This window comes from Sardina pilchardus, chromosome 5 (genome assembly GCF_963854185.1).
Source record: "Sardina pilchardus chromosome 5, fSarPil1.1, whole genome shotgun sequence".
NCBI lineage: Eukaryota > Metazoa > Chordata > Actinopteri > Clupeiformes > Clupeidae > Sardina > Sardina pilchardus.
In genome coordinates, this window is record NC_084998.1 from 11,502,474 (window position 1) to 11,526,725 (window position 24,252).

At 42.7% G+C, this 24,252-nt stretch overlaps 5 protein-coding genes across 7 annotated transcripts in view; 4 read left to right on the top strand and 1 right to left on the bottom strand.

Moving 5' to 3' along the window:
* Positions 1–2,732: 2,732 nt before the first annotated feature.
* On the top strand, positions 2,733–5,658 carry LOC134079778 (adhesive plaque matrix protein-like). Its single transcript, XM_062535853.1, has 3 exons — positions 2,733–3,194; positions 3,349–3,464; positions 4,153–5,658. Exons 1-3 carry the CDS (start codon positions 2,795–2,797, stop codon positions 5,656–5,658), a joined length of 2,022 nt encoding a protein of 673 aa, XP_062391837.1. The 5' UTR covers positions 2,733–2,794.
* A 2,048-nt stretch (positions 5,659–7,706) lies between these two features.
* Positions 7,707–10,840, top strand: LOC134080172 (mucin-2-like). The gene is made up of 3 exons (XM_062536456.1): positions 7,707–8,182; positions 8,336–8,451; positions 9,163–10,840. Exons 1-3 carry the CDS (start codon positions 7,783–7,785, stop codon positions 10,771–10,773), a joined length of 2,127 nt encoding a protein of 708 aa, XP_062392440.1. The 5' UTR covers positions 7,707–7,782; the 3' UTR covers positions 10,774–10,840.
* A 1,986-nt stretch (positions 10,841–12,826) lies between these two features.
* LOC134080173 (adhesive plaque matrix protein-like) lies at positions 12,827–16,262 on the top strand. Its single transcript, XM_062536457.1, has 3 exons — positions 12,827–13,298; positions 13,452–13,567; positions 14,279–16,262. Exons 1-3 carry the CDS (start codon positions 12,899–12,901, stop codon positions 16,193–16,195), a joined length of 2,433 nt encoding a protein of 810 aa, XP_062392441.1. The 5' UTR covers positions 12,827–12,898; the 3' UTR covers positions 16,196–16,262.
* A 2,139-nt stretch (positions 16,263–18,401) lies between these two features.
* vps26c (VPS26 endosomal protein sorting factor C) lies at positions 18,402–22,257 on the top strand. The gene is made up of 8 exons (XM_062535583.1): positions 18,402–18,520; positions 19,274–19,417; positions 19,511–19,660; positions 19,891–19,971; positions 20,132–20,206; positions 20,676–20,826; positions 21,297–21,449; positions 21,772–22,257. Exons 1-8 carry the CDS (start codon positions 18,407–18,409, stop codon positions 21,852–21,854), a joined length of 951 nt encoding a protein of 316 aa, XP_062391567.1. The 5' UTR covers positions 18,402–18,406; the 3' UTR covers positions 21,855–22,257.
* A 1,174-nt stretch (positions 22,258–23,431) lies between these two features.
* ttc3 (tetratricopeptide repeat domain 3) overlaps positions 23,432–24,252 on the bottom strand; it is a 28,573-nt gene continuing 27,752 nt past the window's right edge. For all 3 annotated transcript variants that reach the window (XM_062536460.1, XM_062536459.1, XM_062536458.1), the window contains exons 44-45: positions 24,108–24,200; positions 23,432–23,968 (exon numbers count right to left, since the gene is read on the bottom strand). In XM_062536460.1, coding sequence (XP_062392444.1) covers positions 23,855–23,968; positions 24,108–24,200 — 207 coding nt within the window. In that variant the 3' untranslated portion in view covers positions 23,432–23,854. The remainder of the gene's footprint in view (positions 23,969–24,107; positions 24,201–24,252) is intronic.

Sequence of the window (24,252 nt, forward strand, 5' to 3'; positions counted from 1 at the left end):
GTTTCAAACAATAAGCTTGACATGAAACCATATGAAAAAGAACATTTCTGTAATTTTACCATCAATAATTGTCCTTTTTAACTGCTAATAGGTTAAGCCAGAAGAGGCCTGAAATGAAGAGACAACATTCTGTAGCAGAATTTACATGACTTTACATGGCATTATGAGACCTACATACATTTTATATTGTCTAGTAAGCTATGACTAAGTAGCCTAACTTTGGCTTACAGTACAGTGACCACATTTATTGGAATCTGGCTAAATTGAGTACAGAGGCGTATATAAAATCGTCTTCTGGCCATTAATCTTTGTCTGACAGTGAAAGATTAAAACCATATTCTAGAGCATTTGAATTTGTATTTTTGTACGTATACGTTTCAATATAATGTTTCTGGCCACAGCCATTTATTTTTGTCTCATAGTAAAAGCATGGAAAAATCCAAAATTGAGAGGAAACAAAATTATATTGAGGAAGAATACCTCATAAACAAATTTACTTACATAAACTATAAAGCCTCCTTTTGCCAATAAAACAGCTCTAAGTCCTCTCCTCCCTTAAAGTTAGAGAATGCAAAGCAAGGGTTTAGACAATTCTTTACCAGATCATTCAGATTCCCAGTAAGCCCTCCCTCAAGCATACTCCTGTTTAAGTCATCCCAGTTGGGTATGAAATGCTGCTTCAGACATCATGAAAAAAAAAATTCATTCACAGATGTCATATAAATGCAACGATAATGCAGTTATTGGCAATCAGGGTAATGAAGTGGCCATCACTTATCAATTGTGGTCATTGTGTGAGCCAAAGATGGAAAATTCCAGAAGTTTACGTTAGTGAATGACACTGAATTATCAGCACAACAACGACAATCAACAGTTTACAGTAACATGACATGCAATTTTCATGCCCTTATGCACACATCGTTTATATAGTCTTAGCCCACCACCTAGTGGTCCTTATGGGTTATTATTAGCTCATTGGGCCGATGTGTATCCAAAGCGATGTCAGTTATCACAGGGCCAGTTTGTCCATAAGTGTGGATGAAATGGAAAAAGAGGGAAGGGGACTGGTGAGTTTCTTCTCTGGGGGGTATTCCAAGCATATAGGCCTTATGCCCTATGCCATTGTTTTGTTAGGAGAATGAGGCCATGCAGCTCTTCTTTTAGGAGGTTTACCAATTATCGCACCTGTTAAACTCTAGCGGGGATGATGACATTGAAAATGCAGACGATTTTCACTACATAGTTTTGTCCACTGCCGTCTAGTGGATACTGTGATCTTCGGTAGGTGAAGATGGCACACTGATCTTTGCTATACCCCTTACAATGAAACTTGTCATAGACCTCTGAAGTTCGCCTACAAAAAGGAGCCAAAGCTGCCATCTTTGCCCATATAAGGAGATCCGGGAGTTAATTGAAGCTAACTGCCTATGGCAAGTTTCATGGTAAGTTAGCTCTGGGGTATGTAGTGAAAAACGTCTGCATTTCCAATGTCATCATCCCCGCTAGAGTTTAACAGGTGCGATAATTGAAAATCCCCATGTTATTTTCCCATAGAAAAAATCTCCAGATACCGGATCTCCTTATTTGGGCAAAGATGGTGGCTTTTTTGTAGGCGAACTTCAGAGGTCTATAGACCTCTGAAGTTCGCCTACAAAAAAGCTACCATCTTTGCCCATATAAGGAGTTACGGTATCTGACGAATTTTCCTATGGGAAATTAACATGGGGATTTGGAATTATCACACCTGTTAAACTCTCGCGGGGATGTCAAAATCGGAAATTCAGGTGTTTTCCTGAACACACTTTTGGCCTCTGCCTTCGAGAGGATACTGTGATCTCCGGTGCGCGAAGGCGGCAGACTTTGATTTTTGCTACCCCAGAGCTAACCTGCGATGCAACTTGCCATTCAGTTAGTTAGCCAATTAGCTCTGGGGTAGCAAAAATCTAAGTCTGCCGCCTTCGTGCACCGGAGATCACAGTATGCACAAGAAGGCAGAGGACAAAAGTGTGTTCAGGAAAACGTCTGCATTTAAGACTTTATCGTCCCCGCGAGAGTTTAACAGGTGCGATAATTCAAAATCCCCATGTTATTTTCCCATAGGAAAAATCGCCAGATACCGAATTTCAAAGATGGCAGCTTTTTTGTAGGCGAACTTCAGAGGTCTATTGGCAGTTAGCTTCAATTAACTCCCGGATCTCCTTATATGGGCAAAGATGGCAGCTTTGGATCCTTTTTCTTCAGAGGTCTATAGACCTCTGAAGTTCGCCTACAAAAAGGATCCAAAGCTGCCATCTTTGCCCATATAAGGAGATCCGGGAGTTAATTGAAGCTAACTGCCTATGGCAAGTTGCATTATAAGTTAGCTTTGGGGTAGCAAAAATCAAAGTGTGCCGTCTTCACCTGCCGAAGATCAGAGTATCCACTAGACGGCAGTGGACAAAACTGTGTAGTGAAAAACGTCTGCATTTCAAATGTCATCATCCCCGCGAGAGTTTAACAGGTGTGATTATTGAAAATCCCCATGTTATTTTCCCATAGAAAAAATCTCAAGATACCGGATCTCCTTATTTGGGCAAAGATGGTGGCTTTTTTGTAGGCGAACTTCAGAGGTCTATGGTAGGCCTAGACTGTTCAAGTGTTCAGCTGCATCATCAATTAAAACCTGATCAGAGGCTTGGTCGCTGGTCTCATTTCAATTTGTGGTAATTGAGTAGATCTATTTATAGGCTACTGGAAGAGTTGTGAGACCAATGCTTGTACAGCTCTCTAGTTGTAGGCTACCACTTTTATAGAAATGAGGCTTAAACCAAACAGGGGTGTTTTATTTTTGTGTCTCGTGCTCCCTTACATTGGTCAAGTATGTGGTATAAGCCTTGGAATAGTGCAAAAAGATGAGCTGCATCGTGAAGAAAGGTCCAAGGATATTCACACTGGGACAATTACTTTCGGCACCGGGGATATTTCACTGGGTCGAAATCTGGAATATGAGAGCCGATATGTTGGCGAAAGCGCTACAGACGATGGCTCGGTTAACATTCAAGCCGACTTTCCACATCCAGGCCTGTTGGGTGGACAAAGCAAGATTGATTACTTTAGGGCCTGGAGTCGTATGCAACCGAAGTTAGTATGCACCAACGACCTCATGAAGTTCTCGGCACAAGGCCCTGGGTGCTCTTCACTCCAGTTACACATGGGTAAGAAATGTATTGGATAGCTTTTTTTCCCGTTCTTTCAGTGTGCACGATACCTCTGACATTAGTAGCCTAATTCAGCTGATTCCTTGCAACCCTGTCACTTGTGGTGTTGGCAACAATAACTTCAGACCAGACATTCTTTTCTCCTCCACAGGTGGCACGCCTCTCTCACTAAGCCAGCTACCACAAGACTGTGGCTACTCTGTGAAAAGGACTGCTGTGGGCCTTAAGTTTCTTGCCCCTTTTGATGGCTGTGATGTTATAGAACAGGTAGGCTATGGTTTTCCTGTTCCATCAGGATTTCATTTTTTTGAGAATAGTTACCTCCGATGCCATCGCTACCTTACACTGACAAGCTTTGGGAAATATTCTTGGAAAGACTAGTCTTTTGAGGAAAGCTTGAATGAGTGGCATTCGTTAAGATTACAATCTTTAAAGAATTTACCCCAAATTTTGTCAGTAAAGTAGGCTTAATTTGTAAAAGTAGGCCTGTTGAAATAATCCTTGGGTTGCTTGTTTAGATTAGTTATTTTAACAGAAGGTATTGTTAAAGTTACCTTTGCTATACCAGGAAGCTTTAGCATTGCCTGCATGGAACAAGCTCAAGTCTCTTGCTGTATCCTGTTTCAGTATTTTTGTTGCCCTCTTCAGGCTTTTGTCGGCATACATTTCATGAATTGATTCTAGTAGCTTGAATGTACAGTTGAGCTTTCTTGGGTTAAGTCCAATCAATTCACCAGAGGGCTGGAGGTAAATGGGTGTACATGCTAACTATTTCAATAAGATTTGGTCCCTTGCAAAAATACATGTGAGCATATGGCCATAATGGTTGTACGGCTCTTCAACCAGAAGAGTTCCTGAAGTTGGGCAAAAGGACCCCAAGCAATTTTAAGATTTCAATTCATGTTTCAGGTTTGTTGGGCTAGGTGTGTGACTGCATTATTTTATCTTCCTCCAGGACAATAACCACTTGCTACAGCTATTGTGGCATGGCAACCCAGTAACCCTCTCCTGCCCTGTATCAAGCCCAGGCCAAGTCTCTCCAGTTTTATCTACTACTCCAGCTACAGAAGCACCGCTTCCGCCACAGAATCAGTGGATGCAGCCCATTTTTGGCTACCGCCCTGTAATGCCTGTGACTACTGTTGCACCAACTACAGAAGCTGCTGAGCTTCCTGCACAGAATCCGTGGATGCAACCCATTTTTGGAGGCTACTACCCTGCAAAGCCTGGGACTCCAGCTACTGTTGCACCAACTACACAAGCTGCTGAGCTTCCTCCACAGAATCCGTGGATGCAACCCATTTTTGGAGGCTACTACCCTGCAAAGCCTGGGACTCCAGCTACTGTTGCACCAACTACACAAGCTGCTGAGCTTCCTCCACAGAATCCGTGGATGCAACCCATTTTTGGAGGCTACTACCCTGCAAAGCCTGGGACTCCAGCTACTGTTGCACCAACTACACAAGCTGCTGAGCTTCCTCCACTGAATCCGTGGATGCAACCCATTTTTGGAGGCTACTACCCTGCAAAGCCTGGAACTCCAGCTACTGTTGCACCAACTACACAAGCTGCTGAGCTTCCTCCACAGAATCCATGGATGCAACCCATTTTTGGAGGTTACTACCCTGCAAAGCCTGGGACTCTCCCTCCAGCTACTGTTGCACCAACCACAGAAGCTGCTGAGCTTGCTCCACAGAATCCGTGGATGCAACCCATTTTTGGAGGCTACTACCCTGCAAAGCCTGGGACTCCAGCTACTGTTGCACCAACTACAGAAGCTGCTGAGCTTGCTCCACAGAATCCGTGGATGCAACCCATTTTTGGAGGCTACTACCCTGCAAAGCCTGGGACTCCAGCTACTGTTGCACCAACTACAGAAGCTGCTGAGCTTGCTCCACAGAATCCGTGGATGCAACCCATTTTTGGAGGCTACTACCCTGCAAAGCCTGGGACTCCAGCTACTGTTGCACCAACTACACAAGCTGCTGAGCTTCCTCCACAGAATCCGTGGATGCAATCCATTTTTGGAGGCTACTACCCTGCAAAGCCTGGGACTCCAGCTACTGTTGCACCAACTACAGAAGCTGCTGAGCTTGCTCCACAGAATCCATGGATGCAACACATTTTTGGAGGCTACTACCCTGCAAAGCCTGGGACTCCAGCTACTGTTGCACCAACTACACAAGCTGAGCTTCCTCCACAGAATCCGTGGATGCAACCCATTTTTGGAGGCTACTACCCTGCAAAGCCTGGGACTCCAGCTACTGTTGCACCAACTACACAAGCTGCTGAGCTTCCTCCACACAATCCGTGGATGCAACCCATTTTTGGAGGCTACTACCCTGCAAAGCCTGGGACTCCCCCTCCAGCTACTGAAGCACCTACTACAGCTGCCAAGCTTCCTCCACAGAAACAGTGGGTGCCTGTCTTTGGAGGCAATGGTTTTTCTTATGGTCAGTGAAGACTCTGTCCTGTCTCTTTTCTAATGTTATTTAATGCGTATACTGTATTAAAATGTGTACTTGGAATTTGAAGTTGTCCGGTCATTTGTTCAAGCTGCTTTTCTTGGTTTTACTGGGGACTTCTCAAGACTTGGCAAAAAATGCTAGTTTAAAAATTCTACTACCATATTGCTTGTGTGCACAATAATGATCAAGGTTTTACCACAATCTAAGTTGAAGTCTTTGTTTCTACTCAAAATGTGTCAGGTGGGTAAGGGTTTTGGGAGACTACACATCCTTCAAAAACAGATGGTCCTGTTGTGATGGCAAATCTGCAACAGATAATCAGTCAAATTACTTTTTTAGCTTTGCTGTGGTGTTCTAACAAGTTAGGATTTTCTAACACTTCACAAAACTTGCTTAATGTAAATTACAAGGGCCTGAGCACAGGTGTGGCCACTGCATCAGGTGCAAGGCCCTATTTTTGTACAGATTATTAAAGTAGATTACTCCTAAGCGCATCTCGTTTTGCCTTTTTCCACTAATTTGCCGTGCACAAACTCTTGTAATTTGGCAGCTACATGTGGACTTGGTAACTACTCCGAGACAGAGCTCTGGCCTAGGGTGTGGCTCAGGGACTCTACAGTCCCACCTAGCAAGTTGTCTGTGGTTGCGGCATTCACAAAAATGGACCAGATTTGGTGGGCATGTGGGCTGTATTAATCTGAGCAACCTTTACATTTAAACAATCTAGTGTATATTAGAATTTTGTTCTGAGATTTTCAGATTTTTGCATCAACTATTTAGGAAAATGACCATCAGAAACTTTCTAATTGTCTATGTGCAAAGGATTGTGGGTTATTTCTTCACGCCGAGGATCCATCGACACATCCTCCAAAATTCTCTGAAATTCTCAGAATGAAGGACTCAGTACTTGCTAGAATTTGAAAGCATCCTTGACTTTGGAACAGTGCTTGACTAGATTTGATGACGTAACGTCCTTGAAAAAGTGGCTTGGAAGGACCAATTCTTGACTTTGAGAAACACCCAGAGTTTGAGAGCCACCCCATGAATAGTAGGCCTAGACTAGACCTCTGAAGTTCGCCAAAGATAATTAAGGGCAGAGCAAGATACTTCATGAGAAGTCACTTCCTGGAACCTGATCGCAAGAGGGGGGGGGGGGCGTCAAAATCCCCCTTTATGCAGAGCAGAGCAAAGATCCTTGAGGCGGAGCAAGATACGTCGTCGTAGTTCATGTCAATGGGCGTAAAATGGGGATCACTTCCTCTGCATAAAGAGGCGTGTCATTGCGTGTCATTGACGTATTCATGGGTTTCATCAGGTCCCTTTCCACAGGTGTATAAAATCAAGCACCCGATTACCAATGCAATTGCTATCAGTTGCTTGATGTTCCAAAATAATCTTACTGCTCTTTCAAGCCTTCTACATTTATTCATTCTAATATGGAAAATAACACACACAAAGCATGTACACTTTCAAAAAATGTAATAAAAACATCAATGTCACTATGTCACTGCTCTCATTAAGTTATACCAGCACCATCTGATCGTCGTTAGCACAAATCAGGATTTGGTTCAGCTGGCTGGCTAATGTGTTGTCAAGGTAGAGTGTACGTAGCAACCGGCCAACATCAGCAGAATAAACAAGAGGGGCACACCTGATATAAAGTCGATTTTCTCCAGACTGGAATGCTCAAAAATGCTAAAAATGTACCTGAAGTGGTCAGAAGGGGTTGAGGTTCATGAAACCGTGCCCAAAATTCACATTCCTAACACTATAGAAGCAAGATCTTAGCATATACATGAAATTCTGATGTATGCCCATAGACTTCAATGGAACAGTCGCTGCCTCTGCTCTGCATAACGGGGGATTTTGACCACCCCTCTTGCGATTCGGGTTCCAAGGAAGTGACTTCTCATGAAGTCTTGCTCCGCCCTTAATTATCTTTGGCCTAGACTGTTCAAGTGTTCAGCTGCATCATCAATTAAAACCTGATCAGAGGCTTGGTCGCTGGTCTCATTTCAATTTGTGGTAATTGAGTAGCTCTATTTATAGGCTACTGGAAGAGTTGTGAGACCAATGCTTGTACAGCTCTCTGGTTGAAGGCTACCACTTTTATAGAAATGAGGCTTAAACCAAACAGGGGTGTTTTATTTTTGTGTCTCGTGCTCCCTTACATTGGTCAAGTATGTGGTATAAGCCTTGGAATAGTGCAAAAAGATGAGCTGCATCGTGAGGAAAGGTCCAAGGATATTCACACTGGGACAATTACTTTCGGCACCGGGGATATTTCACTGGGTCGAAATCTGGAATATGAGAGCCGATATGTTGGCGAAAGCGCTACAGACGATGGCTCGGTTAACATTCAAGCCGACTTTCCACATCCAGGCCTGTTGGGTGGACAAAGCAAGATTGATTACTTTAGGGCCTGGAGTCGTATGCAACCGAAGTTAGTATGCACCAACGACCTCATGAAGTTCTCGGCACAAGGCCCTGGGTGCTCTTCGCTCCAGTTACACATGGGTAAGAAATGTATTGGATAGCTTTTTTTCCGTTCTTTCAGTGTACACGATACCTCTGACATTAGTAGCCTAATTCAGCTGATTCCTTGCAACCCTGTCACTTGTGGTGTTGGCAACAATAACTTCAGACCAGACATTCTTTTCTCCTCCACAGGTGGCACGCCTCTCTCACTAAGCCAGCTACCACAAGACTGTGGCTACTCTGTGAAAAGGACTGCTGTGGGCCTTAAGTTTCTTGCCCCTTTTGATGGCTGTGATGTTATAGAACAGGTAGGCTATGGTTTTCCTGTTCCATCAGGATTTCATTTTTTATTTTTTTTTGGCAGAGTTTGAGAGTAATTACCTCCGATGTCATCACTACCTTACACTGACAAGCTTTGGGAAATATTCTTGAAAAGACTAGTCTTTTGAGGAAAGCTTGAATGAGTGGCATTCGTTAAGATTACAATCTTTCAAGAATTTACCCCAAATTTTGTCAGTAAGGTAGGCTTAATTTGTAAAAGTAGGCCTGTTGAAATAATCCGGGTTGCTTGTTTAGATGAGTTATTTTAACAGAAGGTATTGTTAGTTACCTTTGCTATACCAGGAAGCTTTAGCATTGCCTGCATGGAGCAAGCTCATGTCTCTTGCTGTATCCTGTTTCAGTATTTTTGTTGCCCTCTTCAGGCTTTTGTTGGCATACATTTCACGAATTGATTCTAGTAGCTTGAATGTACAGTTGAGCTTTCTTGGGTTAAGTCCAATCAATTCACCAGAGGGCTGGAGGCTAATGGGTGTACATGCTAACTATTTCAATAAGATTCGTTCCCTTGCAAAAATACATGTGAGCATATGGCCATAATGGTTGTACGGCTCTTCAACCAGAAGAGTTCCTGAAGTTGGGCAAAAGGACCCCAAGCAATTTTAAGATTTCAATTAATGTGGTCATGTTTCAGGTTTGTTGGGCTAGGTGTGTGACTGCATTATTTTATCTTCCTCCAGGACAATAACCACTTGCTACAGCTATTGTGGCATGGCAACCCAGTAACCCTCTCCTGCCCTGTATCAAGCTCAGGCCAAGTCTCTCCAGTTTTATCTACTACTCCAGCTACAGAGGCACCGCTTCCTCCACAGAATCCGTGGATGCAACCCATTTTTGGCTACCGCCCTGTAATGCCTGTGGCTACTGTTGCACCAACTACAGAAGCTGCTGAGCTTCCTGCACAGAATCCGTGGATGCAACACATTTTTGGAGGCTACTACCCTGCAAAGCCTGGGACTCCAGCTACTGTTGCACCAACTACACAAGCTGCTGAGCTTGCTCCACAGAATCTGTGGATGCAACCCATTTTTGGAGGCTACTACCCTGCAAAGCCTGGGACTCCAGCTACTGTTGCACCAACTACACAAGCTGCTGAGCTTCCTGCACAGAATCCGTGGATGCAACCCATTTTTGGAGGCTACTACCCTGCAAAGCCTGGGACTCCAGCTACTGTTGCACCAACTACACAAGCTGCTGAGCTTCCTCCACAGAATCCGTGGATGCAACCCATTTTTGGAGGCTACTACCCTGCAAAGCCTGGGACTTCCCCTCCAGCTACTGTTGCACCAACTACACAAGCTGCTGAGCTTCCTCCACAGAATCTGTGGATGCAACCCATTTTTGGAGGCTACTACCCTGCAAAGCCTGGGACTCCAGCTACTGTTGCACCAACTACACAAGCTGCTGAGCTTCCTCCACAGAATCCGTGGATGCAATCCATTTTTGGAGGCTACTACCCTGCAAAGCCTGGGACTCCAGCTACTGTTGCACCAACTACACAAGCTGCTGAGCTTCCTCCACAGAATCCGTGGATGCAATCCATTTTTGGAGGCTACTACCCTGCAAAGCCTGGGACTCCAGCTACTGTTGCACCAACTACAGAAGCTGCTGAGCTTGCTCCACAGAATCCGTGGATGCAACCCATTTTTGGAGGCTACTACCCTGCAAAGCCTGGGACTCCCCCTCCAGCTACTGTTGCACCAACTACAGAAGCTGCTGAGCTTGCTCCACAGAATCCGTGGATGCAACCCATTTTTGGAGGCTACTACCCTGCAAAGCCTGGGACTCCCCCTCCAGCTACTGTTGCACCAACTACAGAAGCTGCTGAGCTTGCTCCACAGAATCCGTGGATGCAACCCATTTTTGGAGGCTACCCTGCAAAGCCTGGGACTCCAGCTACTGTTGCACCAACTACAGAAGCTGCTGAGCTTGCTCCACAGAATCCGTGGATGCAACCCATTTTTGGAGGCTACTACCCTGCAAAGCCTGGGACTCCCCCTCCAGCTACTGTTGCACCAACTACAGAAGCTGCTGAGCTTGCTCCACAGAATCCGTGGATGCAACCCATTTTTGGAGGCTACTACCCTGCAAAGCCTGGGACTCCAGCTACTGTTGCACCAACTACACAAGCTGCTGAGCTTGCTCCACAGAATCCGTGGGGAGGCTACTACCCTGCAAAGCCTGGGACTCCCCCTCCAGCTACTGAAGCACCTACTACAGCTGCCAAGCTTCCTCCACAGAAACAGTGGGTGCCTGTCTTTGGAGGCAATGGTTTTTCTTATGGTCAGTGAAGACTCTGTCCTGTCTCTTTTCTAATGTTATTTAATGCGTATACTGTATTAAAATGTGTACTTGGAATTTGAAGTTGTCCGGTCATTTGTTCAAGCTGCTTTTCTTGGTTTTACTGGGGACTTCTCAAGACTTGGCAAAAAATGCTAGTTTAAAAATTCTACTACCATATTGCTTGTGTGCACAATAATGATCAAGGTTTTACCACAATCTAAGTTGAAGTCTTTGTTTCTACTCAAAATGTGTCAGGTGGGTAAGGGTTTTGGGAGACTACACATCCTTCAAAAACAGATGGTCCTGTTGTGATGGCAAATCTGCAACAGATAATCAGTCAAATTACTTTTTTAGCTTTGCTGTGGTGTTCTAACAAGTTAGGATTTTCTAACACTTCACAAAACTTGCTTAATGTAAATTACAAGGGCCTGAGCACAGGTGTGGCCACTGCATCAGGTGCAAGGCCCTATTTTTGTACAGATTATTAAAGTAGATTACTCCTAAGCGCATCTCGTTTTGCCTTTTTCCACTAATTTGCCGTGCACAAACTCTTGTAATTTGGCAGCTACATGTGGACTTGGTAACTACTCCGAGACAGAGCTCTGGCCTAGGGTGTGGCTCAGGGACTCTACAGTCCCACCTAGCAAGTTGTCTGTGGTTGCGGCATTCACAAAAATGGACCAGATTTGGTGGGCATGTGGGCTGTATTAATCTGAGCAACCTTTACATTTAAACAATCTAGTGTATATTAGAATTTTGTTCTGAGATTTTCAGATTTTTGCATCAACTATTTAGGAAAATGACCATCAGAAACTTTCTAATTGTCTATGTGCAAAGGATTGTGGGTTATTTCTTCACGCCGAGGATCCATCGACACATCCTCCAAAATTCTCTGAAATTCTCAGAATGAAGGACTCAGTACTTGCTAGAATTTGAAAGCATCCTTGACTTTGGAACAGTGCTTGACTAGATTTGATGACGTAACGTCCTTGAAAAAGTGGCTTGGAAGGACCAATTCTTGACTTTGAGAAACACCCAGAGTTTGAGAGCCACCCCATGAATAGTAGGCCTAGACTAGACCTCTGAAGTTCGCCAAAGATAATTAAGGGCAGAGCAAGATACTTCATGAGAAGTCACTTCCTGGAACCTGATTGCAAGATGGGGGGGGGGGGCGTCAAAATCCCCCTTTATGCAGAGCAGAGCAAAGATCCTTGAGGCGGAGCAAGATACGTCGTCGTAGTTCATGTCAATGGGCGTAAAATGGGGATCACTTCCTCTGCATAAAGAGGCGTGTCATTGCGTGTCATTGACGTATTCATGGGTTTCATCAGGTCCCTTTCCACAGGTGTATAAAATCAAGCACCCGATTACCAATGCAATTGCTATCAGTTGCTTGATGTTCCAAAATAATCTTACTGCTCTTTCAAGCCTTCTACATTTATTCATTCTAATATGGAAAATAACACACACAAAGCATGTACACTTTCAAAAAATGTAATAAAAACATCAATGTCACTATGTCACTGCTCTCATTAAGTTATACCAGCACCATCTGATCGTCGTTAGCACAAATCAGGATTTGGTTCAGCTGGCTGGCTAATGTGTTGTCAAGGTAGAGTGTACGTAGCAACCGGCCAACATCAGCAGAATAAACAAGAGGGGCACACCTGATATAAAGTCGATTTTCTCCAGACTGGAATGCTCAAAAATGCTAAAAATGTACCTGAAGTGGTCAGAAGGGGTTGAGGTTCATGAAACCGTGCCCAAAATTCACATTCCTAACACTATAGAAGCAAGATCTTAGCATATACATGAAATTCTGATGTATGCCCATAGACTTCAATGGAACAGTCGCTGCCTCTGCTCTGCATAACGGGGGATTTTGACCACCCCTCTTGCGATTCGGGTTCCAAGGAAGTGACTTCTCATGAAGTCTTGCTCCGCCCTTAATTATCTTTGGCCTAGACTGTTCAAGTGTTCAGCTGCATCATCAATTAAAACCTGATCAGAGGCTTGGTCGCTGGTCTCATTTCAATTTGTGGTAATTGAGTAGCTCTATTTATAGGCTACTGGAAGAGTTGTGAGACCAATGCTTGTACAGCTCTCTGGTTGAAGGCTACCACTTTTATAGAAATGAGGCTTAAACCAAACAGGGGTGTTTTATTTTTGTGTCTCGTGCTCCCTTACATTGGTCAAGTATGTGGTATAAGCCTTGGAATAGTGCAAAAAGATGAGCTGCATCGTGAGGAAAGGTCCAAGGATATTCACACTGGGACAATTACTTTCGGCACCGGGGATATTTCACTGGGTCGAAATCTGGAATATGAGAGCCGATATGTTGGCGAAAGCGCTACAGACGATGGCTCGGTTAACATTCAAGCCGACTTTCCACATCCAGGCCTGTTGGGTGGACAAAGCAAGATTGATTACTTTAGGGCCTGGAGTCGTATGCAACCGAAGTTAGTATGCACCAACGACCTCATGAAGTTCTCGGCACAAGGCCCTGGGTGCTCTTCGCTCCAGTTACACATGGGTAAGAAATGTATTGGATAGCTTTTTTTCCGTTCTTTCAGTGTACACGATACCTCTGACATTAGTAGCCTAATTCAGCTGATTCCTTGCAACCCTGTCACTTGTGGTGTTGGCAACAATAACTTCAGACCAGACATTCTTTTCTCCTCCACAGGTGGCACGCCTCTCTCACTAAGCCAGCTACCACAAGACTGTGGCTACTCTGTGAAAAGGACTGCTGTGGGCCTTAAGTTTCTTGCCCCTTTTGATGGCTGTGATGTTATAGAACAGGTAGGCTATGGTTTTCCTGTTCCATCAGGATTTCATTTTTTATTTTTTTTTGGCAGAGTTTGAGAGTAATTACCTCCGATGTCATCACTACCTTACACTGACAAGCTTTGGGAAATATTCTTGAAAAGACTAGTCTTTTGAGGAAAGCTTGAATGAGTGGCATTCGTTAAGATTACAATCTTTCAAGAATTTACCCCAAATTTTGTCAGTAAGGTAGGCTTAATTTGTAAAAGTAGGCCTGTTGAAATAATCCGGGTTGCTTGTTTAGATGAGTTATTTTAACAGAAGGTATTGTTAGTTACCTTTGCTATACCAGGAAGCTTTAGCATTGCCTGCATGGAGCAAGCTCATGTCTCTTGCTGTATCCTGTTTCAGTATTTTTGTTGCCCTCTTCAGGCTTTTGTTGGCATACATTTCACGAATTGATTCTAGTAGCTTGAATGTACAGTTGAGCTTTCTTGGGTTAAGTCCAATCAATTCACCAGAGGGCTGGAGGCTAATGGGTGTACATGCTAACTATTTCAATAAGATTCGTTCCCTTGCAAAAATACATGTGAGCATATGGCCATAATGGTTGTACGGCTCTTCAACCAGAAGAGTTCCTGAAGTTGGGCAAAAGGACCCCAAGCAATTTTAAGATTTCAATTAATGTGGTCATGTTTCAGGTTTGTTGGGCTAGGTGTGTGACTGCATTATTTTATCTTCCTCCAGGACAATAACCACTTGCTACAGCTATTGTGGCATGGCAACCCAGTAACCCTCTCCTGCCCTGTATCAAGCTCAGGCCAAGTCTCTCCAGTTTTATCTACTACTCCAGCTACAGAGGCACCGCTTCCTCCACAGAATCCGTGGATGCAACCCATTTTTGGCTACCGCCCTGTAATGCCTGTGGCTACTGTTGCACCAACTACAGAAGCTGCTGAGCTTCCTGCACAGAATCCGTGGATGCAACACATTTTTGGAGGCTACTACCCTGCAAAGCCTGGGACTCCAGCTACTGTTGCACCAACTACACAAGCTGCTGAGCTTCCTCCACAGAATCCGTGGATGCAACACATTTTTGGAGGCTACTACCCTGCAAAGCCTGGGACTCCAGCTACTGTTGCACCAACTACACAAGCTGCTGAGCTTGCTCCACAGAATCTGTGGATGCAACCCATTTTTGGAGGCTACTACCCTGCAAAGCCTGGGACTCCAGCTACTGTTGCACCAACTACACAAGCTGCTGAGCTTCCTGCACAGAATCCGTGGATGCAACCCATTTTTGGAGGCTACTACCCTGCAAAGCCTGGGACTCCAGCTACTGTTGCACCAACTACACAAGCTGCTGAGCTTCCTCCACAGAATCCGTGGATGCAACCCATTTTTGGAGGCTACTACCCTGCAAAGCCTGGGACTTCCCCTCCAGCTACTGTTGCACCAACTACACAAGCTGCTGAGCTTCCTCCACAGAATCTGTGGATGCAACCCATTTTTGGAGGCTACTACCCTGCAAAGCCTGGGACTCCAGCTACTGTTGCACCAACTACACAAGCTGCTGAGCTTCCTCCACAGAATCCGTGGATGCAATCCATTTTTGGAGGCTACTACCCTGCAAAGCCTGGGACTCCAGCTACTGTTGCACCAACTACACAAGCTGCTGAGCTTCCTCCACAGAATCCGTGGATGCAATCCATTTTTGGAGGCTACTACCCTGCAAAGCCTGGGACTCCAGCTACTGTTGCACCAACTACACAAGCTGCTGAGCTTCCTCCACAGAATCCGTGGATGCAATCCATTTTTGGAGGCTACTACCCTGCAAAGCCTGGGACTCCAGCTACTGTTGCACCAACTACAGAAGCTGCTGAGCTTGCTCCACAGAATCCGTGGATGCAACCCATTTTTGGAGGCTACTACCCTGCAAAGCCTGGGACTCCCCCTCCAGCTACTGTTGCACCAACTACAGAAGCTGCTGAGCTTGCTCCACAGAATCCGTGGATGCAACCCATTTTTGGAGGCTACTACCCTGCAAAGCCTGGGACTCCAGCTACTGTTGCACCAACTACAGAAGCTGCTGAGCTTGCTCCACAGAATCCGTGGATGCAACCCATTTTTGGAGGCTACTACCCTGCAAAGCCTGGGACTCCCCCTCCAGCTACTGTTGCACCAACTACAGAAGCTGCTGAGCTTGCTCCACAGAATCCGTGGATGCAACCCATTTTTGGAGGCTACCCTGCAAAGCCTGGGACTCCAGCTACTGTTGCACCAACTACAGAAGCTGCTGAGCTTGCTCCACAGAATCCGTGGATGCAACCCATTTTTGAAGGCTACTACCCTGCAAAGCCTGGGACTCCCCCTCCAGCTACTGTTGCACCAACTACAGAAGCTGCTGAGCTTGCTCCACAGAATCCGTGGATGCAACCCATTTTTGGAGGCTACTACCCTGCAAAGCCTGGGACTCCAGCTACTGTTGCACCAACTACACAAGCTGCTGAGCTTGCTCCACAGAATCCGTGGGGAGGCTACTACCCTGCAAAGCCTGGGACTCCCCCTCCAGCTACTGAAGCACCTACTACAGCTGCCAAGCTTCCTCCACAGAAACAGTGGGTGCCTGTCTTTGGAGGCAATGGTTTTTCTTATGGTCAGTGAAGACTCTGTCCTGTCTCTTTTCTAATGTTATTTAATGCGTATACTGTATTAAAATGTGTACTTGGAATTTGAAGTTGTCCGGTCATTTGTTCAAGCTGCTTTTCTTGGTTTTACTGGGGACTTCTCAAGACTTGGCAAAAAATGCTAGTTTAAAAATTCTACTACCATATTGTGTGCACAATAATGATCAAGGTTTTACCACAATCTAAGTTGAAGTCTTTGTTTCTACTCAAAATGTGTCAGGTGGGTAAGGGTTTTGGGAGACTACACATCCTTCAAAAACAGATGGTCCTGTTGTGATGGCAAATCTGCAACAGATAATCAGTCAAATTACTTTTTTAGCTTTGCTGTGGTGTTCTAACAAGTTAGGATTTTCTAACACTTCACAAAACTTGCTTAATGTAAATTACAAGGGCCTGAGCACAGGTGTGGCCACTGCTTCAGGTGCAAGGCCCTATTTTTGTACAGATTATTAAAGTAGATTACTCCTATGCGCATCTCGTTTTGCCTTTTTCCACTAATTTGCCGTGCACAAACTCTTGTAATTTGGCAGCTACATGTGGACTTGGTAACTACTCCGAGACAGAGCTCTGGCCTAGGGTGTGGCTCAGGGACTCTACAGTCCCACCTAGCAAGTTGTCTGTGGTTGCGGCATTCACAAAAATGGACCAGATTTGGTGGGCATGTGGGCTGTATTAATCTGAGCAACCTTCACATTTAAACAATTTTGAGTTCTGAGATTTTCAGATTTTTGCGCATGCATTTTGAAACCCTTCTAGATGGTTTATCAAAATCCGGTCATCAGCAGTAAAATGGTCTTGAGGTTGCCCAAAAAATGGTCTGATATAGTTGTACACACTGCATTCCAAATTATTATGCAAATTACATTTCTCAGATTTTCCTAAATAGTTGATGCAAAAGCCAGTCAGTGTAATTTAAAGTAATCAAATTGCAATACATTTCTACTTGTTCTCCAACTTCAGGCCGTATGTAATAGAGCCCCAAAATAATGAACTGCTCTTCAACTTTTTGACTACATAGAATAACATGGAAAGCATTGCTTCCACATATAGGCATAATTGTAGACTAGCCGAAAACCATGACTGAAGCCTATTACTCTTAAAGTGACCGGCATTCCATTTGACCTACAGTGTAATGACATTAATGATAAATGTATGTCAAGTCTATGATAATCGTGTAATATGTCAATCAAAAATCTACATGATGGCGGGCGGTATCAGCTGTGGCACAACAGGCTGGAGCACCTGCACTGCACACCGGCGACCCGGGTTCGATTCCCGCCCCGTGGTCCTTTCTGGATTCCATCCCGCTCTCTCTTCATTCACTTCCTGTGTCTCCACGTTCACTGTCAATAAAGGCATAAAACGCCCAAATAAGAAAAATCAATATGAAATAGTCAATTGACTAGTATTTTAGCTAATTAAGCAGATCCTAAATAATGTACACTTAATATGAATTTTGAAATGTTTGAAATACAAACATTTGATATGAAACCACTATGACATCTATGATTCTGTAAATAGCTCTATTGTACTGGATGTGACTGAGTTTGTATCGGTCAATTCCACTAAAAATTACATTGGCAAACCCATACTTGTATTTTCTTATATACAGTACTTATACTGGTATTTTCTTCACCTAACAACTTATTTTCTTCACTATGTTTATTCTAGGCCTGGCAACAAGGGGCCTGCACCTTTTGCACCCCTTTTTTTGGGGTGGCCCTCAAGATGACATCCTGGCAACCCCTCTATAACCCCTTTATGTTTTCTACATTGTAACAGAGCCCGTCTCCCTTATAGACATTCTCTGCACTGCACCTCTTGTCGGGTGTGATGTTATCCATTGATGGTAGTCACCAGGTGGCATTACACCAGAAAGATGTAGCGTACAATGATATGACTTTCAAGTTATTTGTCAAATTAGGGGTGCAGGCTATTGTTTTACATTCTTGTTTTCATTGATTAGGCCTGTTCTATTTATGTCAGATTTTTTGCTTAGGAGTAGCCTATGCATATTTTTACTGAATCAGATTTCTTGGCACTGTTTATGTTCCAGAGCACGTCTACGTTTATTAGACATTCTCTGTATGTTCATAATTCCAGCTGGGCTGCATCAAGACTGAGCCAGAGCCTGTTTAACATTTCTCTGTTTTCATTTCGTCATCATGTGACATGAGCAGCAAGTCACATGATCACTAGTTCAAGGAACAGAAGACTGTCTCCTGAAGTCGACTCTGTACACAAAATGAGTGTCACTCTTGACGTTAGACTTAAACGTGCGAATAAAGTTTATCATGAGGGGGTAAGATGTGCTTCCGTTACTATTAGTTGCATGCTATTTTATTTCTGTTGAAGAGGCGTTTTGGTGTTTAGAAATGCTATAGAGGCACGGAAGACTGCAAGGTAGCCTCTGATGTTGATGTTAGCCTAGTTCACTAGCATTGTGCAAAATTGGGGTTCAGTGTTCGTCTAGTCTAGTGTTTAGTATACATCACCGGTAACGTTAGCCCTTTCTTTTACTGTCTATGCGTCAGCCGCCTCATGTTTCCTCGTATAAATAGCTGATAAATAGTCAGCAATAGCTAACCCAGGAAGCAGTCCAGTATTAGCATAGTAGATGTTGCCTGCCATAAGATGGTAGCAGCCAGGGCGGTGTTGAGAACATTTACTTCACAATGTGAAGTAGTTCAAAAGTTTGTTGGCCCTACTGCATTCCCATTTGGAATAAAGTGCAAAACTGGAGATATTTGGGGTCCAGTTTTGGTAGGCGTATCAGCTACCCACATGACTTTGTACCAACATTTGAAGTCTCTGGAACAAATGCACATGAAGATATTAAGGATTAAATGAGGTGTGATTGCATTTTTCTGGTAATTTTGAAAGCAGTCATTCATTCATGTAAGATTTATGGCACAGCGATAAGTGCTGTCAATGCATAAGCTTTAAGTATAGAAAAACACAAATTGTGATCAAAATCTGGTCAAGCTTTCGGTGTTCCAACTTCCAAACAACCTTGACTCAAAAACGGAGATCCATATTTTTTTATGTTTTGTAGGAGGTATTGGCTGGAGTGGTGGTAATTATGAGCAAAGAGGCAGTCCAACATCAGGGCATATCCCTAACTATGGAGGGGGTTGTCAATCTCCAGCTCAGCTCAAAGAGTGTGGGTGTTTTTGAGGCATTCTACAATTCTGTGAAGGCAAGTATGAAACAGATATCCTGTATGGCACAAAATGTTACGTGTACTGTAGTGTAAATCTGTTATAACTGCCTTTGTTTGTTTCTTTTGCAGCCTATTCAGCTAATCACCAGTAATATTGAAGTAGTAAAACCAGGAAAGGTTCCCAGTGGCAAAACTGAGATCCCATTTGAGTTTCCTCTACATGCAAAAGGAAACAAGGTGCTATATGAAACCTATCATGGAGTGTTTGTCAACATCCAGGTAAAAAAAAAAAAGACGCTCAGAAAGTCACCGCTAGATGTGTCAGTCTTACTGTAGTTTGTGACTTGAATAAGTTTGTAGCTAACAGACATAGTTTTTTATTACATATTTGCAAGTTGGTAGTACATTATTATGGTATACTGTTCACTGTTGTAAATAGCATAACATGTATTGTAATTGTCTATTGTACTTTTTTTTTTACTGTTGATTAACAATGCCCTTTTTTCCAGTATACATTGCGCTGTGACATGAAGCGCTCCCTGTTGGCGAAAGACTTGAGCAAGACCAGTGAATTTATGATCCATTGTCAGGTTTGTTCCAAATGTAAAGCACTTTGGCTGCATTCTGTGTATGAAAGGTGCTATACAAATAAAGCGTATTCAAAGTACAATAATAATAATATGGTGCAACCATAATACAGGATTTTTTTTTAGATCATACAGTAATCATGTCTAATCTTATAACCCCAAGCCACAGAAAGCAAAAGCACAACCAAGTCCAGTAGATTTTACTATCACTCCGGACACTCTGCAAAATGTTCGAGAGGTAATGGCTTTTAATGTCTTTCAAAATATCTTTTAATGACTTTAAGTTTCCATTGAAGGAAACTGATGTTGGATGTCATCGTCGTTGGGATGTTTTTTTCTTCAGTTTAAATACATGGTTGTTAATTGCTGCAATGCAGAGAATATTAGCAAACATAATATTGCACGGTCTGAATGAACAAGACTAGCCCCATCATTACATGTCAAGAGGTTTCAAGATGGATTATTGATAATCCGCTAGAAGTATGTTCGCTGCTCTGACAACCTCTCATCAGACTTGGATACCACAATAGTGCAGATAAAACCATTTTCAAGAAATATAATTGTACTAAACTGACTTCTTTTAGACCTGCCAGGTCACAGTTTTTCCCTCACAAATTCACTGCGTAACACAACACAATAATTGTATCAATGATATGTTCACATGTACAATGACCATCCACGCTGAAAATTGTTTTCTTCTCTTACAGAGAAGCTCACTACCTAAGTTTTTAATAAGAGGTCAACTGCATGCCACCAACTGTGTAATTACACAGCCTTTAACAGGAGAGCTGGTGGTAGAGAGTTCGGCCGTGGCTATAAAAAGCATTGAGCTGCAACTAGTCAGAGTGGAGACATGTGGTGAGTCATTACTACATGTTTTTATATAATGCACTATATTGCCAAACGTATTAGTAGGATTAATCTGTCAAATTTGTGTGTAAAATACTTTGTGTGAAAATGACCATCTTGGATTAAATTTGATATTTTAGTGGAGGCAGTAGATAGAATAGAAACGAAGTCAACCACATTGATGGGTTGCAGAGTTAATAGAAACACTGTAGTCATGTTCATGCCCAAAATCAATAACTTGAATCAAGTGATAAACCCCCAGAGGCCATACAGTGATTTTAGAACAGCTAAAGCCTACCTTACACTGACAGACTTTGACAAGATTTGGGAAAGATTCTTGAAAGAATCTTTCCCAAATCTTGTCAAAGTCTTGTCAGTGTGGAAAAGTGGTAGCTAGGCTTAAGGGACGTTGTTAGACAAAGCATTGCTAATCCACGCTGACCTGCAAATTCAAAAGCTCATCCCCGTGTTTATGGTAGGATGCGCTGAGGGCTATGCAAGAGACGCTACGGAAATACAGAACATTCAGATTGCAGAGGGAGACGTCTGTCATGGCCTCCCCATTCCCATCTACATGGTGTTCCCAAGGCTCTTTACATGCCCTACTCTGGAGACCACCAATTTTAAAGTTGGTAAGTTAGCTCTTTTCCTTTGGAGTAAAAGGGGATAAGTTAACATTGCAACATCAGTATGGCAAGTTCTTATGCACTGATTGTTTCACCACAGGTGTAAAGATTTGACTTTATTTGATATACAGTTCATCTCCTCAAGCAGTGAACATCATGATATCAAGATTTTACAACCATAATTTATGTTACAGTAACTGTGGTGTATTTATTGACACTATGTAGTACATACTCATGTTCATACTTTTTTTTTTATTGGTATTAAATGTGTTTTATGAGTTCATATTTTGATCAAATAATCAACAACTGAATCTTTTCTTTCCCTTAGAATTTGAGGTGAATGTGGTAATCGTCCTCCATGATGATCATCTGATTACAGAGAACTTTCCTTTGAAACTGTATAGAGTGTGACTGCCATTAGACCAATAAGTGAAAAGCTCTACAGCTGTATCAAAAGGACCGTCTTTGACATAAGTGACCAAGTTTGTACGTGCATTACTATGTGGCCATTTTGTAAAAACTGATTGTAAATTCAGATTTGCATTGCTTAATAAAATTTAACTGGAAATGTCATTCTGCTTTCCTGTACGAACGGTTGTACATCAGAGTATTATAGAAAGGTCTGAAGCTCCATAAGGCAATACTGTCAATAGTTTATGTTGCTTGATTGATTCCTAATAAATATATCTACGATTCTTTTCAATTTGACCAAGTTAAATGTACCTCAAATTAATAACCCAACCCTGCTCATTAATTCAAAATAATACACACCTCAGTTTATATGGCAGTGACTCTGATTATCACTGCAGAAAGCAAAAAGGTTGCAATGTATTTTTTTTTTGAAAATGACAACCTCTTTGTTTCTTATGTGTTATTTTTACCTTTGTGTCTCATGATTAATTGTTTTACTTGTCAAATACAGCAAAGTTCATCACAGTACTTTGACTGACCACTATGTGTGAATGCTTAAAAAAATGGTGTAATTCCTACCCAATCTTACCAAAATGTGCCTTTAATTCAAAGTGCAAAGTGATGTAGTGCCATGTAGATGTTTGTGGAGACTATGCAAAGGTTGAGCAGGACTACTTTTACTTGGTCCATCAATGGTAGAAATTGACCTCATAGGGTTGTTGAACTCTGCTTGGTTCAAGAATTCCAACGGTACTTCATTTTTGAAAATTGGGCTAACAGGTCAAAAGTAACGTGTGTGAATGCACTTCCAACTTTAACCAGTTGGTGGTACTAAAAGCACTCAAGGTGCCGAAATGAAACTTTGGTGAAATTAATCATGGCACTACTCTCCCCAATCAGCGTGCCAAATTTCAGAACTTTTCACCAGACTGTTCTATGGGCTGCCACAGTCTCCCATGGCGGAATGATAAAAAAAATATACATTAGCATCATAAAAGGGCTTCAACTGATGACAACCTACTATGCACTTATCAATAGAATGGGTTAACTTTCGCACATCTCCCTGCTTGATGGAATGAATCAATGGTTCTTGTTTGTATTTTATTCTGTCATCTCGTGAATAGTTAACACTGTTCTGGATATTTCAAAATCAAAGTATATTTTGAGGCTGGAATTCAAACACCTCTGATCCTACCTCTTTGTAACCTGCATTATTAACTACAATCATGCTTGACCCTGACCTCTCAATTCACCCTCACAATCATCTACTTTCCAAAATCTTACACACAATTAAGTGGTTACCTTTGTGTAGCAGTCTCCAGGACTCCCAGAGTACTTTAGAATTATATACATCATAGGGGACCCCTCACCAAAACCATATGTAACCTGCCACCTTGATGATGCAGCCAGTCGCTGAAACATTTAGGGGCAGTTGATTGAAAAAGTAGCCAACTGAAGCCCTCTCAAATTCATACTTTAAGCAAATTCATGGCCAAACTTCCTTTTCATCCACAAAATCTCATTGAATTAAAACATGCATTTACAAATTAGCGCAAAATTAATCATGGCGGGGAAAAAAAATGTAAATAGTGTTTTAATGTTAAAACTTTTATTTTCAGAAAACTAAACAAATGTTTACACAAATAGCATATCACCATCAAACTGGATATGCATTCACCCTAAAGGCCAGTTTGGCACAAATAAAATAACTGTGGAACAGCTAGCTCCATATAAGCTGGGAATGATTTTTTCATTGAGCAACTGAATGTGCCAGTGAGGGGGGAAAAAAATACAATTAAAACTAATTTCTGAGAATTAAAACAAGATAACAACAAGACAAATTAGTATGCAATACCAACCAATCATTTCAATTGTGAACTGCAGGGAATGGAAGTAAAAGAATATTAAAATAAAAGTAAATAAAAAAAAAAAGAAAAACAAGTGTTTGCATATTGTGCACATAGTATGCAGAAACAGATGTCCTGAGGAGGAGTGAGGCACTACACGTTAGATTTGTCTAACCGGACCGGCAGCACTGGAAAATCGCCTGAATGGAGAACATGCTTTCTGCAAGTAGGACATGTACTTTGTGTGTTCAGCCATGAGTTGATGCACTACAAAAATAAACACAGATGCACGTTTTTTAATAGCCATCTACTATTGTATGTTAAAGTGTGTAGCCGCAAAACAATAAGTTGACAAGTAGTAAATCCTTTATGCATAGCATCTTTTTAAAATTACAGTTTGACATACCTCATGATGGAAGCCGTGTCGACACTCAAGTACACACCGGTTCTCAGGAAGCACTTCTTCATGACAAATTATGCAAGGGTCCTCCATATTCAACTGTGAAATGATTTTTTAAAAGTACATTAGGAGATGTATGCATGCGTATGTA

Bases quoted from the DNA above. Each gene is read 5' to 3' on its own strand.
- LOC134079778 (XM_062535853.1), top strand. From the start codon at position 2,795: ATGAGGCTTAAACCAAACAGGGGTGTTTTATTTTTGTGTCTCGTGCTC. The intron at 3,195-3,348 runs GTAAGAAATGTA...TCTCCTCCACAG, and splicing joins TTCACTCCAGTTACACATGG to GTGGCACGCCTCTCTCACTA. The intron at 3,465-4,152 runs GTAGGCTATGGT...ATCTTCCTCCAG, and splicing joins GCTGTGATGTTATAGAACAG to GACAATAACCACTTGCTACA.
- LOC134080172 (XM_062536456.1), top strand. From the start codon at position 7,783: ATGAGGCTTAAACCAAACAGGGGTGTTTTATTTTTGTGTCTCGTGCTC. The intron at 8,183-8,335 runs GTAAGAAATGTA...TCTCCTCCACAG, and splicing joins TTCGCTCCAGTTACACATGG to GTGGCACGCCTCTCTCACTA. The intron at 8,452-9,162 runs GTAGGCTATGGT...ATCTTCCTCCAG, and splicing joins GCTGTGATGTTATAGAACAG to GACAATAACCACTTGCTACA.
- LOC134080173 (XM_062536457.1), top strand. From the start codon at position 12,899: ATGAGGCTTAAACCAAACAGGGGTGTTTTATTTTTGTGTCTCGTGCTC. The intron at 13,299-13,451 runs GTAAGAAATGTA...TCTCCTCCACAG, and splicing joins TTCGCTCCAGTTACACATGG to GTGGCACGCCTCTCTCACTA. The intron at 13,568-14,278 runs GTAGGCTATGGT...ATCTTCCTCCAG, and splicing joins GCTGTGATGTTATAGAACAG to GACAATAACCACTTGCTACA.
- vps26c (XM_062535583.1), top strand. From the start codon at position 18,407: ATGATCACTAGTTCAAGGAACAGAAGACTGTCTCCTGAAGTCGACTCT. The intron at 18,521-19,273 runs GTAAGATGTGCT...TATGTTTTGTAG, and splicing joins ATAAAGTTTATCATGAGGGG to GAGGTATTGGCTGGAGTGGT. The intron at 19,418-19,510 runs GCAAGTATGAAA...TTTCTTTTGCAG, and splicing joins CATTCTACAATTCTGTGAAG to CCTATTCAGCTAATCACCAG.